The sequence below is a fragment of the Mastacembelus armatus genome, chromosome 23, assembly GCF_900324485.2.
Source record: "Mastacembelus armatus chromosome 23, fMasArm1.2, whole genome shotgun sequence".
In the NCBI taxonomy this organism is placed as follows: Eukaryota; Metazoa; Chordata; class Actinopteri; order Synbranchiformes; family Mastacembelidae; genus Mastacembelus; species Mastacembelus armatus.
In genome coordinates this window covers 9,632,514-9,651,570 of record NC_046655.1, presented here as the reverse complement: position 1 = coordinate 9,651,570, position 19,057 = coordinate 9,632,514, and the positions used below count along the sequence as shown (strand labels likewise).

Below are 19,057 nucleotides of genomic sequence, written 5' to 3'. Positions count from 1 at the left end.
GGCTCCTGAATCATCTGTGCGTCGGAGGTTCGCCCCCCTCTCTATAAAGTCCTCCGTGCAGTCACTGAGCGCTCATCCCCGCAGCCTGACAGGCAGCAAAGAGTCACAGAGGCGGGGTGGGGGAGGGACAGGTGGGCTGGGAAACCTGCAACATTTTAAATCTAATTCATTTAGTCTCAAATGCCAAATGCGCTCCCCGAGTCTTATTTTCTTTCTGTACAGGTTGTCTTTTTTATCTTTTTTTTATATGGATTCATTTGGCTATTTGGTATATATATAATTTAAAACCAATCTATATAGGATTTGTTTTTATATATATATATATTTTAGCGCCCCCCAGCGAAAGAATCAATAAAGGCAGAAATCCATGGCTGCTGCAAATACAAAGCTATGACAACATGGCAAAACCATCACGCAAAAATATAGGGTTACTTTTATTTACACAAACAACAACAATAACAAGAGAAACAAACAGGAAGTACAGCTGCACCTTAAAAGTGACCATAAATGTTACATAACTGGGAGACTACACGCAGAAAATAAACAAACAAAAAAAAACTTCTTACTTTCAAGGTATAAAAGTACTAAGAACTACTACTTTGATTTCAAAAATAATCTTCATTTCATTTCTTAAACCTTTATGGGTGGATATCAGCTATTCCTTATTTCTGTGTTAACTGCCACTGATATAAATAATTCTCTCTCATACAGGTCACATGGACGCCCAGACATTTTTACACAAAACTAGTTTGTGTTGGGTATGAAGTCATCAATTTAGTTACAGCATAAGTACTGCCACAGCTTTTTTTAGCTTAACTACCTTTTTCCGTCACTGTCAGCAGAGTAATCGAGTGACCCGATATATAGATCTGTACAAATAACACCTTTATCTATGAACAGCTTATATACAATACACACATTTAGAAAGAGAGTGGTGAAAAAATAGGAGCATCTGTTCGGATTAGGAAAAAGATGTAAAAAAAAAAAAAAAGAAAGGACTTCTAGTTATGCTCACTGCAGTGTAAAATAGGCTTCATAATATAAAAGACTTAACTGGCCTGAAGAAAAGAGCGAACACACATGGAGCCCAGTTTATACTCAATATATACATCAGATTGACATACATAGAAATACTGCTGTAAAAAAATAACCCTTTAAAAATAATTATATGAAGGGAAATGGGTTTTTTTTTCTGAAATAAAAAAGGAGAACCCATTTAAAAAAGATAGTCATTAGGTTCAGTTAATAATTGCAATAGGTCCTTCTCCAGACAAAAAATAAATGTGGTTTATTGCACCAGGCAACAGAGCATATACAACTGTTTAGTATATATTTGATCAAACTAACTTTTAGTTGTACTATCTGATTAACAAAATAATGTTACTATTACTATGCCGGTGTCAAACAATGAAGGAAAGAACGGACCATTAGTATTTTTCTGTTTAAAACTTATGGGTCCTAAATGTTAAGGTGTAAAAATGATGTGCTCCGTTTAAAACACACAGTGTGAGCAAAATGAACTGTCAGTCCTCACTATTTCTCCTGGTACGTCCACATGGCATCACTTTATGTCTTGTTGCGTATTACAAACTCTTCAAAGTCCAACCACTTATCAGTGATATTAGTACCACAGAGGACAAGGGAAATACTGGTTAGTACTTCAAGTTAACTGTACATAGATATAAGTAATTATTGGCTAAATAGTGGTGGAGAGAGAGCAAAAAAAAAAAAAAAGCCTTAAAAACATCAAAATATGATACAACAGAAGACCTGGGTTAAACAGTATTTGTAAGTAGTCCATGGCTTTTTTTAACCTACATTACACGGTTGTCTGAATGAGTCAGGTTTACTGCCCTGGGACAGTTTAAATAATTGTATTGTATTGTATTGTAGTATTATTGACTTTCTAATAGTTTTCTAGGATTACATCTTAAAACCTAAAAATGTAGTGTCTGTTGTAGTAATCCCAAAAATGAAGTTGATTGGGTCAGTTAGAAATTAGAAAATGTTTTGACTGGCAATGTGTCCAAATCCGTTGCCATGAGATTAATCTTGTCACAAGCAGGGCTGAGCTGACAGGGTTTTCAGAATAAACACATCTATATTGTTTCAAGCCTTGAACAGTTTAGCTGCCTTGTTTGTCTTGTCATCACCGAGTTGTCTGAAGTTTTAATGGACACAAAGTACAAAGTATAAAAAAATATTTTTTCATTAACTTATTCATATTTTTCACTTTATCCCTTTGCTTTAAAAAAAACTAAATCAAAGAAAATAAAGACTGACCAGCTTCGTTCCATCTTGATCTCTGGGTATTTAAAATCTAGGTGCACTTTAGTAAGAAAGTATCCAGCACTTCTTATAGCTTACTGTCTGTGTACCGAAAAGGAACAGCCATGAGCTTTTGGAGCTTTGCTCTTAGAAGTCAGAGTCCGCATCCATGAGCTCTGCCTCCATTAAACCAGTTCGGGAGTGGATAGGCCCATAGCCGGCCCTGCGACCTGCCGGTACTCGAGCCACATGGGCCATCCTCTCTGACAGGCCGTCTTTAAGATCCAGCTCCCCAGGGTAGTGAGGTCGACTGGGCTGCCAGGTGGAGGCTGAGGAAGGGCAGTGTGGGCCAACACGCAGATCCTCTGGGTGGTCATTGAGGGTCAGAGGGTTAGAAAGCAGGCTGTGTCCATAGCTGTTCCGACTACTCTGGTACAGTGGGTAGTGACATCTGTCCTCACGGGACAGAGGGTTTGAGGGTTGGTAGTCTAGACAGGACCCTGGCAGGACCTCCTCCTCCATCTTCTGCTGTTGCCTCTGCTGTTCCCGCAAATTGGCGACCAGGCTAGGGTGGCAGGGCAGTTTGGGGAGGCGGGGCACTGAGCTGCGGCCAAACTCATGACGGTGGTAAGCCTGCTGCTCCACCGTCTCCTCTACTGGACGCACCTCCTTCTTCCTCTTCTTCTTCTTCTTCTTCCTCTTTATCATCTCCGGAGAAATTTCAGCCTCCACCATCCACAGTCTGTTCCTCTCCTCTGGAGGAGGCACTGTTGAGAAAATACCCGAGAATAAACTGATGCTCAAGCACAAGTCTTCTGGTTAAGAGGAGTCAGAAACAAAAAAAGAAAAGGAGGCAAAAATAATGAAGGACAAAAGGAATGATGCCATGGCCTCTGGCTCTCACCTGGTGTACCAGTAGGTGTAACAGAAATGTCCTGAGGCAGGATGGCACCTCGCCTAGCCACCATTTTAGTGACATGCTGCGCCCAAGCTGATGACATGTCATTGGATGGCTCATTTAAGTCAAAATTGATTCCAGCTATAAAATTAGAAAAGACAAAGCACAAACTCTCAATGTAGAGTCAACTAAGGAGACAAACCTACTCTTACTTAGAGGATGTACTGTGGTACCTCAATAGCAGTGAATTGCTTCAAACTAAATAATCGTGACAGCCACCACAGCCTCAGAGCTCACATGAGCTGTGTAATGTGACCATACACTTTACTTGGCTGTATATGTGAAGACACATACAGTTGAGGTATGATCCTGATTTTGATTTTGCACAATCCAAATAAGACTCCTTGCAGTTTCAATGTTTTACCACAAGGTGGAAGCATGCAAACATCATTACATTAAGTAAATACTGTTTCCTGCAGGAAAATCTACTCAGTTCCATTGAATCACTCACCCACTGGCCCGTCATGGGACACAGTGTGCATGCTGAAGGAAAGTTCCTTTTCTGGATCCTTGTGTAGCTCCTTCCTCAACGCAAATGCCTTGGCTATCATCTTACTCTTCTTGATCCTTTTGGGTTCGTTGTCGCTACGACCAATAATCCTGACACAGGATAAAGTAGGTTAATATTGTTGGCCTCAGCTAACAAAGACAATTGTTTAAAGAAGGACGGCACTGGACATGTTACACAACTTTCTCTTCCTTTACTTATGAGAAAACTCTATCTGACAAACACAAAAAACCCAACTGAGCTGACGAGCAAACACAACTGAACTGATTGAATGTTGACATCTCTTCTCACTTCCTGTGAACGAAGTAGTAGCTGCAGTACATTAACCTTAGCAAGGTTACCAGCCTCTTGCACTGTGAATCTGGCCCAATGCTGATGTAAATGTCTGTCAGTGTGTGCACCCTTCACATGGTAGCACATGGTCATTTCCTTTAGACAACATGCTATTTACCCCTATGGATGCTTAAAGGAGAATGACCATGTTGAACAGTAGTGGATCTGCCTGGTGTAACTGACCATGGCCTATAGTTTTCATCTTGTTACACAGTATCCCTGCTGTAAGTCCCTGCTGATGTAGGATACAGGACAACTGGGCCAACAGAGCTGTGTTTGATATTTGTTGGCTCATTATACCAAAACTGTGTTCTCTTTTTAAGTAGTCTTGTGAGCACTGCAAAAGCAGGGACAAATTTAGGGCAGTAGTTGCAAAATCCCAGGTAGGCTTGGAGCTGCAGAACTGTTGTGGGAGGCATTTGCCCTTACACATCCTTGATCGGAGTTGGATCCCTTCCCCACTGATCATGCGTCCTGGAAACAACACCAGCATATCCTTAGGGTGTTGTTCCTCATCTCCCTGGGTGCCTACAGGTGTCCATTGTAGTGCTCTTGCAGTTTTATGGGTAAGGCTAACATGACCTGAATCACCAACTGCAAACACCTGTATTTCAATAGCGGTTCATTCAGCTACGCCTGCTGATCTTCACTAGATGCTATAAATAGGTCTCATCCATGTTCTGCCAACTCGTGGCTCTACTGTAGCACTGAGGACACGCTCAAGTTTTCTGCTTCTCGCCCGAAATTTCCCATGCAAACTCCACTAGACAGACTCCACTAGACAGACTCCACTAGGCAGACTCCACTAGACAGACTCCACTAGGCAGACTCCACTAGGCAGGCTCCACTAGACAGACTCCACTAGACAGACTCCACTAGACAGACTCCACTAGGCAGACTCCACTAGACAGACTCCACTAGGCAGACTCCACTAGACAGACTCCACTAGACAGACTCCACTAGGCAGACTCCACTAGACAGACTCCACTAGGCAGACTCCACTAGACAGACTCCACTAGACAGACTCCACTAGGCAGACTCCACTAGGCAGACTCCACTAGGCAGACTCCACTAGGCAGACTCCACTAGACAGACTCCACTAGACAGACTCCACTAGGCAGACTCCACTAGACAGACTCCACTAGGCAGACTCCACTAGGCAGACTCCACTAGGCAGACTCCACTAGACAGACTCCACTAGACAGACTCCACTTGGTTCCAAAAATTACATAGCCTGACAGGAACTCTGGATTTTGCAGCTACATCAACACTCCCTGATGTGACAGTCTCACTTACATTCAAGGGCTCAGAGGTTACACTCAATGGTGGATAGAGCCCTGAAGGCATCACTGTACGGGTAGTGGGATTTATATGCTGTTCTGCCATGTTGGAGCATTTACAAAGATAGTCAAAGATAAGTACCAGCTTCATAACTAATATAGAGTATAGAGAACGACCTCATGGTTAGAAATACCAACAGGTAACTGAAGGATCACACAATTAAAGCTATTAGCCCTGGTCTCTCAATTTGCACTGCTACACATAACACTCTGGATAAAACAGTCCTAAGCCTAAGCTGTTTTTTAAAATAAATTCCTGCAAGTAAAATCCAAGTCACAATGTGTTCTTGTGAGTGCTGTTCCAAAACAGGACTAATAGTGCAAACCAAAGTCTGTCCATCTTATTCCTATGATATGTTTCATGTTCATTTTGTTTGCTTACTTGCACCAGGTGCGTTTCCAGATGAGGATGGTGGCTTTGGTCCAGACCCAGGTGCTCATAGCGATTCCCGTCCCAAACATGGAGAACAGGTTGATTTTCTCCACCATGAGGCTGGGCCGGTTCTTAATGGTGCATTCTGGGATTGGTTTATTAGTTTGAGAGGCAATTGTCACGTTGGCTTCACATCTGTTGAGAACATTACAGAAACAATCAGTCAGTGCAATACATGCCATGCTGCATGTGCTTACCACACCTTCCAGGCATATGACTGAGGTGCATTCAAACTCTGGATCTGATAAATAAGATTTTTTTACAGGAGAGAGTGGTTTACATTTTTGAGGCCAAATTAATTCCAGTCCAGCCTGTGTCAACACTGTGGGGACATAAGGCTGCATTCATGGCTTAAAGTTTGGAGTCTCGACAGCATGTGAATTTCTGTGTGATTTGATGCATATGGTGAAGCTTATAGACAGAAGTGCTGAATTGTGAGGCACAGTAGTCCTGAGGCAGGGAAGTGTAAATCATAATCATTCCATAATCTGCAAAAGCACAGCTTAAGAAGGAGATAATAAGAATACTTACAGCACATATTCTCTGAAGCTCCTCTCCCATTCAGCCTGGTTGAAGAAGTCATAAAAGTGACAGCCAAAAGTGATGAAAACAAAGCCAAAAGCAAGGAATCCAAATATACCTAACAGGGAGAAACAGAACAATAAATTAGATATAAGATATCGGACACATCGCTCCCTGCTACCTTGCTGCAGACAAAAAAAACCTATGAAGGTTGTAGAAATATGTTAGATAGTGATAAAGGAAGGGAAAGAAATTCTTGTAGGAAAACAGAAATGCTAATCTTTAATATCAAAAAACATGACCTGGGGATATCTGCTCAGAATAATGAAGCTCATCCTGTCCAGAAAACAACATACACTAAACACTGTAAAGAGAGATTTTATTTGGACTGGCACATTCCCCATGACATACTGCTACAGATTCTTTAAACAATTACAAATGCTTAGTTTGACCCTGCTTTCAACGCTGATCTTAATCAGGATGGTTTTTCCCTTCCTATTTCCAGATCACCAGCTTGGTAAGAAATATAATGGACATACCAAGTCTCAGCATCGTTTCGTTGATTTTGCTCGCTGCTTTCTCACTCAGCAGTCCTGGGTGGTTACTCTTGATGGAAAACAAGGTCATGACACCTAAAAAAAGAGAAATTGATGTAATTAATAAATAACGTAGAGACTGGTGGTGGGAGCATGTAAAAGTAGGTATGTTTAGTTAACACATACTTAAGGGAAATTTCTGTTGTATCGTGATGATTTACTTCTATTTTTACACCAGAGTATAAGTTTGAAGTGTTTGATTTGAAAGTAAAACACGATCCAATGACCGAGCGTCTACTCACCCCGAATGAGGAAGTAGCCACCAATGACAAGCACGACACCGATGGGTGCCAGCACAAACCCAGCACGGTATCTGTAGTTTTTGTAGCCCACGAAACAGATCCCACTCACTGAATCTCCATCCACCTGTGGGGCAACAGACAACACAGACAAAGGACATAAGTAGAGACACAATGTGATCAAACCAAATGAGTAGAAATCATTATTTCAGTCTGAAAACGTGCAGGTCTTTGAGATGAAAGGCTCCCACCACACCTCAGCGATAGCCAGGATGGCCACAGTGAGGATGAAGGGGATGGACCAGGTGACCATATGGAAGTAGGAGGTTCTGCCAGACAGCGGCTGGTGAGTAGTGCCCAGAGCTTTGAAGGATGTGTGCCAGGCATAGGTCAGCATGACAAACCAAATCACACCCGACATCAGGGAGTAGTAGACAATGATGAAGATGGTGACACAAGATAGTGTCTCTGAAGACCTGCAGGGAACAAGATCAAGAGTGGGGGTCATTTTTTAGGAATGAAGGCAGGTGGGGAGGAATGAAACTAAATGTAATGAAATCTCATGACTGATGGGTTGAGCCTTTCACTTACGAGGGCTCCCCAAGACGCATGGTGTTGTCACTCTTGCACACAATCTCCTTGCGTGCTCCATCCAGGAACTGGGCCAGCCAGCCGATACTGCCCACGAAGAAGCAGGCGTTGATATAGAAGAGAATGACAGCGGGGTAGCGGTTGGAGTTCTTCCAGTCAGCAAGAAATGTGGCCTGGAACAGAAAAGAAGTTCAGAGTTTACCTATTAAATTATTTTGTACTGCAAAGTTCAAAACAATTACCAAAAAGACAACAAAGAGAATTGTGGGTAGTGTATATAAGTCTCACCAAGGTGAAGAAGGTACAGAGGAGGGTGATGGTGCCGAAATAAGCGATGTAGGCGTGCATGTCATTGTGCTCCTCCTCCGTGAACAGAGGGTTGTCACACTGGATGCCACAGCCCTCCACGTCCTTGTACCAGCTCGACTGAATGTCCGTCTTCACCAACGGGGCTTCACACTGGCCCGACGTGTTAAACTTCAGCTTCTGCACCTCATTCTGCACACACAGGATGCAAAGGGAAAGATGAGCTTATCATCTGTCTGACCCACAGACATAACTGGAATCAATTCATTTTATGCTGATTAATTGATTAGCACTGCCAGAATACATTCACCCTGCTGTAAAATCTAAGTTCACTACTCTTGCTGGCCTCTAAACTCCAGTGAAAAGAGTCTTTTTAAATAAAGTATCACAACATTATATAACAGTGATGCATACCGAACAGCCCACAGGGAATTTATCACATTTAAGGAAGCTGGGCCAGCCTCTCTCCTGGTCCACGATGCTGCATGGCTGACGTGTAGCCAGACACAGGCTCTGGCTGGGCAGCTCAACCCGACCGTTCTCACATTTGGGCATGTAGACGGCACAGAGCAGCGGCTGGATGACTGACCAACAGCGAGGAGCGTTCCGCAAACCTAGGACACAAAATGAGGCCTAATAACACTCTAGACATGACAGATATAACAAAACATCTTCAGGCCGAAGATGGTGATGTAAACACCATAAGAGTGGAGGCACAGGTACACAGAAGTTATGACAAGAAAATATAGCAGATGGTTCAATCAGGAAATAAGTCATGACTAATCTACACAAATACTAAACATTTGCTGATTTATCAGCTGAGAGTCACTGATAATGAAAATAATTGGCAGCTGGAACAGTTTTTTTTAAGTTTTCAGTTACACAGAATAAATACTGATCATACACAACAGAGCTAATGAGGATCTTCAGAGAGCTTGACACCTGTGAGGCAGCGCCCTGGGGCTGACGGGTCATTAGTGAGATGTTATGAATGTCAAAGACCTGAATATGTAAAAACCTTTTAGGAAGAGTCGTCCCCCATCCCCCCCACACACCTATGAGCGATTCCTTTTGTTGCTTTAATGGGTTTTAGGCTTTCATTTCCTGTCCTCACGTTATTATCACATTAAAGCGCATTATTTACCAAAATAATGCCAATCGCGTTTATTTATTTATTTAAAATGCTACAAAATAAAAGTATGAAACAACTAGAATGTATCGTATCTCTGTTGTGACATTTTGTGTTTTGAATTATTGTATAAGTCTACTCTTCTATGCTAAAAAAAGCGATTTATTTCGCATTATATCTTACCAGACCACATGGTCAACTTCTCAAAAGCTTCTTCTTGGGTGCTGGAGTCCTCCGCCAGGATCAGAGAAGTATGTGTATATGGTAAAGGTGATCCCAGACATGTGTTGTATTTAAGTGCCTCGCAAGTTGTGGTTTTCTTGCAGTTGTCCTCAAATATTGTTCCGTTTGGCGACAACACTGCCTCGGAGCCTGAAAGCCAGGCAGCCCAGACACACAGCATCCAATAAAATCCAACAATAGGGCTCCAAGCCTGGGAGGACATCTTGGGAGAGAGGATCAACTTTGCAAAAATCGGATAATTTAGTGCTTCAGTGATCTTTTTTTCCCCCGAAGAGAAATAGAGAGGGAGTTTTCTTCATTAGATGTTGAATACGTTTCCAAAAGCGGCATGGTGAAGAAAAGCTGCGGGGCGCTTCAAACTTTTCTCACAGTCCTTCCAAAGTTTTTTTATTCTGCACTTCTCGTCCGATTCCTGGATACTCCCGAATCCCGTCATTATCAAAACAAACAAATAAATAAAAACAGCCCCCAAACTGCCCTCCAATAGAGAAATATTTTAAAGTCGACAGAAAACCATGTGATGTTTTCATTTGAAGCGTTTAGGCTAAAAAGACACCAGGCCGAGAAAGTTGCAGATTCGCCCTCCCCCCACTTCCAAAAAACTTGCCATGAAAAAGTCTGGATCTCTGTAATAGGATCTCTAGCTTACATGCGCCACCCCCTTCTCCATAGTCCCCCCTTTTATAAAATGATCTGAAATTATTATCCAATTTCTCTGTACGTGTCCCAAGAAATGATGTTTCTCCTGGTGGAAATGTCTGGTGAGAGGTTTCTGGGGCTTTGTTGTTTTCTGCTCTGAGGTGCAGCTCGGTCTAGTTTTTTTTTTTGTCTCTGGTATGCACATGGTGGGGGAGAGCCAAAGCAACAAAACCTCCCCTCCCATCCCCCTCTGCGAGTGGAAGAATGTGCCTTATGGCAGGCTTTCTCCCAGGTTTCTCATCTCAAGGAGCCCCCCGCCCCCCAAAACAACATGGACCCCCATCCAATAGGTTTCAAACAAGAAGATTTTTGGACTTTGTGCTGCACATACACCTGCAGGATCTTATACAGCATCAGTGCCAACTTCAGGGAGTGAAGCTGATGTTTTTATGAAACCCCTTAAGGGGCCCCTCTACGGTGTCAGTATGATGGTGTATATTTTCTTAAGATGGTAAACAGTTCTACATCACTTATATAATCTTTTCATCATCTTTTCACCAAGTAAATGAACATAAAACAGGAAACAGAGATGAAATTAAAGAGCAATGTGCATTAAACACAGACCAGACCTCACCTTTTTGGACTGATACACATTTTTTGCTCTCCAGGCTCTGTGCTTCAGCACAATTCAATTTGAAATAAAATAATTGATACCAAATTAAAGTGCCAAGCCTCAGCTTTTATTTGAATAGGTTTGCTTGAATGCAGAAAGAACTGTGTGTGTGAAATACAGCCCTTTTAACACATTGTGCATCATAATGAAGCCCAGAGAGCCCATAACTTCAGGCAGTAAAGGACCACAAAACAAACACCTTCCCAAAAACATTAAATATGATGATTTTGGTTGACTTGTGTATCTGTCCAATAATTTGTCTATAAAGACGTAGACGTAAAGATGTAATAGCCATAATAAACTTTCATTTCTTATTAAACATACTGCTGCACAGAGCCTGGAGGACAAAAATGTGCAGTTGTTCAAATACACATACACATTATAGAAATGATAGACTATATAAATCAACTGTACAACACAAAAAAAGCTGGTCTGCAACTTCAGCAACTATGTTGTAGATATAAAATAGAATATAAAATACAGTAGACATAAAATATATATTATATGAAGTACAAGCATAGTAATATGAAATATTATGAAAAGAAGATATATAACCATATGTGATATAACCATGATAAACATTACCATTGAATATGCAGATAATGTACATGTGGCCTATTCTACACTGATGATGTTTGTAGGTACAGTAAACATAAACTCCCCTTCCTAGAGTAGAATTGAACCATTCCACAAGAATGAGTACAGATCATATATTTACTTTAAGTATGAATTGTTATTACATGGTTATATTACAGTGGTGTGGAAGTGTATATCTGTGTATGGGAGGGGTGGAAGTGCATAGTTAATAGCTCCAAACTGCACTAAATCCGTTTCCTATGGGACATTCATAATGGACTGAGCTTCCTCTTCTGGTTAAGGTGGCTGCAGCAATATTCCAAAATAGCTAATAATAATAAAATATTCAGATAATACTAACATGAAAACACTAAACTAAGTTAAAACCACATAATTTTATCCATATTAAATCATTTGTTTTTATGATGCCAGGGGGGAGACCAGTAAAAAAAAGGGTCCTAAGAATTCAAATCTTCACCATGATGCTGTTATTGCATTAACTGGCTAGAGCCCTTGTATGGCTGTGTGGCTGCAGATGCTTTGTTGCTCCCCTGGTGTTCTGAGAGCAAAACTGGGTTAACTCTCCTCCCTCCTGTATGTGTGTGTGTGTGTGTGTGTGTGTGTGTGTGTGTGTCTGATTGGGCCTCCTTAAAACCCACAGCAACATGGCCGACTGAGTGAGTCAGAGACCACACACAGAGTACTGGAGCCCAGGATGACGCACACTCACTCTCACTCACACAGACACACACACACACACACATACATATCAAAACACACTCACTGGCGTGAGAGACTGCTACAGAGCTGATCTTTTTCATCGCACTCAGTTGCTTGTACTAAAGTTCAGCATGTCTGATCTCCACAAAGTTCTTGCTCTCTCCTTTGTGCTATCAGATTAGTGAAATAGTAGATTCTAGTGTGTGTTGAACAGAGAACACAGGAATGGGAGCAGCCAAAGCTTTAAACTAACATAGAAATGTCATGTTTAGATTGTGGGATTGTGTCAAAGGCTTTTAACCACGCAGGACTGTTTCTTCTCCCAAAGATTACAGGCATCAGGTTTCAGGCTGGGAATGCCTCACAGCTCAGGTTTTCTATGAGAGAGATGGGGTGGAGATGAGAGACTGTTTTTACATTTAACTTTCAGCTGAGAGTAATGAGTGAAACTGTCTCTGGTAACACCACAATATTTACTTCAAATTATTACATAGTAGTGTAATTAATGCTGATCAACATATTTCTCTGGGCAAATTAAGCTTTAACTGGTGCAGTATCAAGCTAAAAGGTTGTTAAAAGGTTGAGATTTATTTTTAATGCCTAGAAAGTTTTTCCTCAGTCAGAGCCACTCAGCCACTGTCTGCTCAGTAATGGGTCACAAAAACAAACTTGGCCTGTTGCTGTGACCACATCAACAAGTAATTCAGGCACTGACAACTGTTCTCTTTTATAGAAAATCTGGTAGCCCCTGTTTCTTCCCTATTACAGTTGTTTCACAAGATAAACGAGACAATAAGATATAAGTTTCAAATGATCCATGTGGGTTTTAAACATATGTGCAGAATTTCCAGAATTTCCCTACAGGGGTGAAAAAAGTTTATCTTATCTTATCTTGGAATATAAATTGCATGCAGAGACTATGAGATCTGGAAAACATTTATTTGGAATGGGGACATATTGGGACATAAAAGCTTAAAAATCCAGCAGCTCTGAGGCCGCACAAATGTTCAGCTGGCTAAAATGTGAGGAGGGATTGTCCTCATGTGCAGTCTTGAGGTTTCAGCAGGACAGCCAAGCAGCCCGACACGGCCATGATGTAGCGTGTCAGGCCATTAGTGTAAACATTTATTTGCAACGCTCGTCAAATGACACATGTGAAAACCACCGTGTAAAAAAATATTTATTATACTGTAACAGTGGTACAAGGCATTTCTGGGGCCCTGAGGCAAATATTTATTTTAACACATAGGCTTGTGAAATGATAGAAAACTAGATTCCACATGGCATCTGTGCAGCGCTCATACTTTATCTTCCCAGATGTAACAAATATGCTGGCCTTTCAGTTTAACACAGGAATTTTAGCCACAGAGTTGAAAAAAAAAAAACAAACAAATGGTAAGATACACATTGATAAAACTTGGATAAAAGCAGCAAAAATGAAATGTCAGACTCCACAAACATGCTTGTTAGGCATTGTGATGACATTATGGCTGACTTTTTTTTTTTTTTAAACAATTTTTTAAAAATGTCATCAAACACTCTTTTAGAAATCCACTTTCCTTTTCACTTAGTTACCTTTTCAGTAATAAGGATACATAAATATCTTATTACTCTCACTTATATTTAACATCTTCTAAATCATGATAAAAAAAATGACTTGTAAATTATACTGACTGCAGTTATTAAAATAAAACAAAGGACCCTGAGCACCAAATACGCCGTCTGACCCTGCTTGAAAATTACTATTCAGACAAATGTTTGGTAAATGCAAACATGGTCTATGTCCAGTAGGTGGTGATAGAGTGTTATTTCTCCACTTTCTTATTTTGGGTGTAGCCACTTGTTAGTATTTCAAGGCACATTATTGGTTTGTCCACTTGTTTGCTCAACTCAAGTTTTGTATTTTAAATCAAGGAAAAATTAGACTGAATGCTCCTACTGGGCTGACAGAGTTTCTTTTCCAGAGAACTGCCATAAATAGATCTACTCATCTTTACCCAGCTGCTGGTATTGCCATTCTTCATCACAGTCTGGCCTGGTCTGGCCTGGGTCAGCTCCATGGGTCAACCTGGTGTTTTATGTTGTAGTTCTGGAGATTGATCTGGTCTTTGATCTGATTGATCAGAATCTGAGACAGGAGGATGCCAACCAGCTGCAGATGAGAAAGCATTAGTGTTAACTCTTCAGGACGTGTGTGTGTGTGTATGATGATATGTAACTGCACACAGTGTCCTACCTGAGGTATGGCCAGTCCCAGTGCAATACCTCCAATCAGGAACAGGTTGCTGTGAATCCAGTTAACCATTTTGTCTATGCAGCCACTAGTGTGGATGTAGTCTCCAGCTGCAAGATACTCTAACTCCTGCATACCCTGGCCACACATAGTGTTGACAACCACCTGCACACATAGAGATATACACATAAGACACACAAACATGGAACCAAAGCCTATCAGCAGAGTCTGCAAAAGGGGATGACCTTCTCTTTGGAGATGATACAGCAGGAGAAGGGGACAGAGCAGCGTTCTCTGCTGGGGTTGTCCTTGCTGCAGTCAAAGTACATGTTGAAGGTCCAGTCAGTGTATGTCACACCACCACAGCAGCCAAACTAACATGTTTGACAAAAAGACAAGTCAGGTGTTTGTGTAAATAGCTGCAAACCTTTGTTAAGGCTACTACTACTGTGATATTTTTTTAAAAAATGCTGGTGGCCTACAGTATGTATGGCATGAAACCTGCATTTGGACTAAACCCTTACTTCCATCTGGCCAAAGTCAATAAGGTTTTGCAGATCAATGTCATCTCTGTAGTGGATGATGGCATTGTTGATCATCTCAGTCACTTTAGTCCGTGCCTGGAAGAGTATGGAAATGTATGTTATCTGATATCAAATGAAGGAACATCAGAAGACAATGAAGATGTGTTTAGATGATTATTCATATTGTTGTGAAGCTTTACTCTTGCAACACTATGATATCTGCTTTAATAATATATATTTTATGATTCTTCTAGATCTTATGTGGAATTTAGTTAAAAAGCTGAAACAAGTAACCAATAACTGTGGTGAGTCTGATCACATTCATAGGTACTTTTTTAATCTGTGTGGTTCAATCAACAATCATTCGATCACCAGCAGAAATAGTACTAATAATAGAACATAGTGCTGCATGTACCGTGTCTGAGAAGATGAAGCCCAGAATGCCAGCAACGAGCTGGAGCAGAAAGATCACTGTCAGACTGATACAGAACTGGGAGGGAAGGAGAGAGCTGGTTACAAAACTGTACAAACGAATCTGTTTTGGGTTGTTTTTTTTATAGCACAGATTCCACAAGAAGCTGCATCACTATGAAAATCCAGCTGCTGCTTATTACTTCCACTTAGAGAAGATGTACAGAAAAAGCAAGAAACATACGAGCAAGTAGACAGATACAATAATGAGATGATAGAAAAAAAACTAGTCAACAAAAGGCTGATTTGACTGATTTCTTGACTGTGTAAGGTTGAATCTGACCCATGGCCCCAAAAGCATATTAGGCAGCATGATTTGCTATGCTGTGATACGTCTATAAACTGAAGTTCTTCTGAAATACTCTCTGCAGAACATGTCACAGACTGGAAGTTGAAACCCCCCTGACTTACTGTCTGCAGGAGGCAGATATTTTCTCGCAGGGAGCCCACACAACCACAGAAGGTGATGATGAACATGAGAATCCCCAGGACCATCAGCATTATAGCAGGGTCCACTGACAGACAGGCCAACGCTGCCTCTGAGGTAGAAAAAAAAATGAATGAATAAGGGTTTGAAGACTGATTTGACCAAAGAAAATCTGTCTTCAAACAGGAGACATTTTCAACATTCATTCTCTCAGTACTGTTACATGCATTTCTTTTCATCTGTTGCCTTTAAATTAGCTTTAATTTGGAATAACACAGCTGTGGATGTCGTTTTCCTGTTTTTCCCTCTGTGTAAAGCCCTCATACTCAATCCTCCCACACAAAACGTCAAGAAAGACTGCATGCTCCAGGATCATTTACCTGCATGTTTCATCATGCGAGCATACATTCCGATTGACACCATCACCAGGGAAATTATCTGAGGAGGAAAAAAAAAAAAAGAGAGTTCCTTATAATTGGTGCATTTCTTTATATTACAGATGGGGCAACATAAGTGGCAACCACATGACACAGTGTGTGAATAACTATTTGTATGTTTCCCAGGGAGTGGCATCATTCAAAAGCAAACCATTAGAACAATAAAGTTGTGTGGAAGGTCTATGTGGGTCACCGTCAAGGCTGTACTCATTGAATAAAAGCTAATTTCTAATAACACACCCTTAGTGTAGTGTATAAAGAGATTTCAGCCATCCACTCTGCTTCCATTTGCCTCAATAGACCTGGTAGTAACATATAGTCTTCCCTAAAATATAAAGACCCTTTTATTCAGTGCTCCTCTCTCAGTCTCAACAGAATAATAGAGAGCCCTCAGAAATACTCTTCTAGCCCTGAATGAAATGGATCCAGTTACCACAGACACTGCACCTTCTTGGGGTGGGAGAGCAAAGTAAGATTTGCCGGACTGTTTTTGTAAGAGTCTTGTGAAACGCCTCAATCACAATGGGGCTTAGGTTATGTAACTGATTTACTGATTCGGTTAATCATGGCCGGAATTATGACAAAACCTAGACTTTGCGTGAATTTTCGGACCATTATAAGCAATCCAGACTAGAAAAACCTGCAGCAATCTTTGTTCTGTTCAATATAGTGCTCACTGTAGCCAGAGGCAACAGAAATGACAACAACACATTCCACGTTGAAAGGTTTCAAGTTTTTACACAGCCTTATCCTGTTTGCACACAGCAACAAGTCGTGTTCGTGGTCTGAACACAGCTGACACTCGTGTTAGCTTGTTTCAAAGCACAGCACTGAGGAAGTAGAAGGAACTAGACACAGAAAAGCCATTCAAACATTCTCTGTTTCATTTGCTCAGTTGTTCCCTGTTGCTGACAGACATAAACAAGTGTTTCTTACACTGCACAAACCTCAGCAAGTTTAATCATTAACGGCAGAGCAGCTCTGCAAATGCTGTAAGAAATCTTCTTACAGTCCCACATAGCACCCACTGATATGAACTTTGCTTTGTTTACAGGCTGCTGCTAAGGTTTGCTGCTGTTCTTTACCTTCTGAAAGGAAAGGATTGATTTAAAAAAAAAAAAAAAAAAAAAAAGGTACAGTGTATTGTAACAGTAGTTTTATTTACTCTGTGGGAGCTGTATGAATTGTTATTGAGATAACAATGTTTGAACCAACCTGAAAGAGACAAAAAGTCCTTTGGGACCAATACATTCCAGATTCAGAAAGTAAAAATAAAATTTGGTCAGTGTCCAGTGACTGAGAAGAAAACAGCTTGTGTGTGTGTGTGTGTGTGTGTGTGGGAGTGTGTGAGTGAGAGAGCTACATTAACTTCTCCTCCTACCAAAATACCAAAGTCAAAGAAAGCCAAATAAAACAAAATCTATACCTCACAATTTCAGGATTAACACTAGTAAACAACACTGTATGGCTGAGACTGTTGGAATAATAACTGCAGTTATAAAAATATCTTTAAACTTTGAATTTGTTATTAGAGTTACAGATTAGTGTTAAGACCCAGGGGGTAAATCTAGTTCAGCAATAAAACACAAATGATTAACCTGCACACAGAGAAGAGTGGATGAAGGTTACCTCTTTGGTCTTTTTAATTTATTGTATAAACAACATAAGAGCACTCACCCAAAACAGAAAATTAAATATGAAGAGCATATACTTCACAGCTGGACTGACAAATGAGAAGTCCTCATTAGATCCAGGTGTTTCTCTGCGTCGTCCCCCCATGGCGACAACTCTCCAAGCGTCTTGTCCAAGTCTGCGCAAAGATTAGCTGGCGAAAAAAACGTGTTTCTGACAGTCAGACCAAAGACTCATCAACATATTGATGTCGACCAGCTGCTTTTCTGTTATATTTCAGTCGACACGTACACTCGCGACGCGTCTTTGCAAGCTGCCGCCAGCGCTGTCTGGCACTGACTGGGCGTGTAAAAACTGGGTGTGTTAGTGTTGTGTCTCTCGTCTTCACTGCTGATGTATCATACGCCCCTGAGTAGGGGCTCCTCAATTTAAGAGGGTCCCATGACTGGCCCCGTGGTTGTCCTGCAACAGCTTTCTAACTTTATTTAATTTTATCATCAGGTAAAAAAATACGTGTCTGGCATCTGATTTTTCTTTCTCTTTTATCCATCTATCTATCTATCCATCCATCCATCTATCTATCTATCTATCTATCTATCTATCTATCTATCTATCTATCTATCATATAGAGATATAGATATTAGATATACTCAGTGTGACAGTGGACCAGAATTCCACTAAAAGGAAAAGTATCATTTCCTACTGTGAAATGTCACGTGTCAAAGTTATTGTAGAACCGGATAGTAGCCCTGCACTGCCTTTGACTGATAATAGCCTTCCTGGTGTTACTTCCTTTTATAAACACTTCAAGGGGGATTTTAGTATCTAATCTAACACTGCGGTGACTGGCTCATTGTCAGTGTATTACATGCAGCATACACACAGTCGTAATTTTCCAACACCAGTTATATTTCTGTTGGCTTAATAAAGTGAGATTAGAGTGTGCACTGCAGGTAAACTGCTAAGAATAATTTTTGATTGAGAAAGATCATGAGGCAGCCTGAGAAACCAGATCCCTGCAAAGTCCAGAGTCCCACAGATAAGAAGGACAAATACTGAGACTGGGCTGTTTCCCCAGCCCCAGTATGTAATGAATATGTTAAAACACCAAGAAATGACTTACAACTCCATCTATATAGAAACAATTTGCCACTTGCACTAACTTTGCAAAGATGGTCTGGAAAGGAAAAATCTAACAGAATCACTCTTCCTTTTAACAAGTTCTCATGATGTACTATCTCCTTCCCAACAGTCTTAAT

At 40.9% G+C, this 19,057-nt stretch overlaps 2 protein-coding genes across 5 annotated transcripts; both read right to left on the bottom strand.

Annotated features, from left to right (window-relative positions):
• Nucleotides 1-456: 456 nt before the first annotated feature.
• On the bottom strand, nucleotides 457-9,668 carry smo (smoothened, frizzled class receptor). Its single transcript, XM_026327328.2, has 12 exons — nucleotides 9,407-9,668; nucleotides 8,509-8,708; nucleotides 8,077-8,286; nucleotides 7,789-7,961; nucleotides 7,454-7,673; nucleotides 7,201-7,324; nucleotides 6,902-6,994; nucleotides 6,372-6,480; nucleotides 5,790-5,975; nucleotides 3,678-3,826; nucleotides 3,173-3,307; nucleotides 457-3,035 (listed from the first exon to the last, which is right to left on the bottom strand). Exons 1-12 carry the CDS (start codon nucleotides 9,666-9,668, stop codon nucleotides 2,416-2,418), a joined length of 2,481 nt encoding a protein of 826 aa, XP_026183113.1. The 3' UTR covers nucleotides 457-2,415.
• A 2,089-nt stretch (nucleotides 9,669-11,757) lies between these two features.
• Nucleotides 11,758-18,284, bottom strand: tspan33a (tetraspanin 33a). Of its 4 annotated transcripts, XR_003296935.2 has the most exons (9): nucleotides 17,844-18,283; nucleotides 16,110-16,167; nucleotides 15,714-15,841; nucleotides 15,247-15,321; nucleotides 14,832-14,927; nucleotides 14,553-14,681; nucleotides 14,311-14,472; nucleotides 14,072-14,226; nucleotides 11,758-12,451 (listed from the first exon to the last, which is right to left on the bottom strand). XR_003296935.2 is itself a non-coding variant. In XM_026327263.2 (8 exons), the coding sequence occupies exons 1-8, from the start codon at nucleotides 17,943-17,945 to the stop codon at nucleotides 14,125-14,127; spliced, it is 852 nt and encodes a 283-aa protein (XP_026183048.1). In that variant the 5' UTR covers nucleotides 17,946-18,284; the 3' UTR covers nucleotides 13,242-14,124. The 4 variants fall into 4 exon arrangements, 3 of the variants coding, with proteins under 3 accessions (XP_026183048.1, XP_026183050.1, XP_026183051.1); XM_026327263.2 differs by lacking the exon at nucleotides 11,758-12,451 and having other exon boundaries at nucleotides 13,242-14,226; nucleotides 17,844-18,284; XM_026327265.2 differs by lacking the exon at nucleotides 11,758-12,451 and having other exon boundaries at nucleotides 13,242-14,226; nucleotides 17,382-18,274.
• Nucleotides 18,285-19,057: the final 773 nt, after the last annotated feature.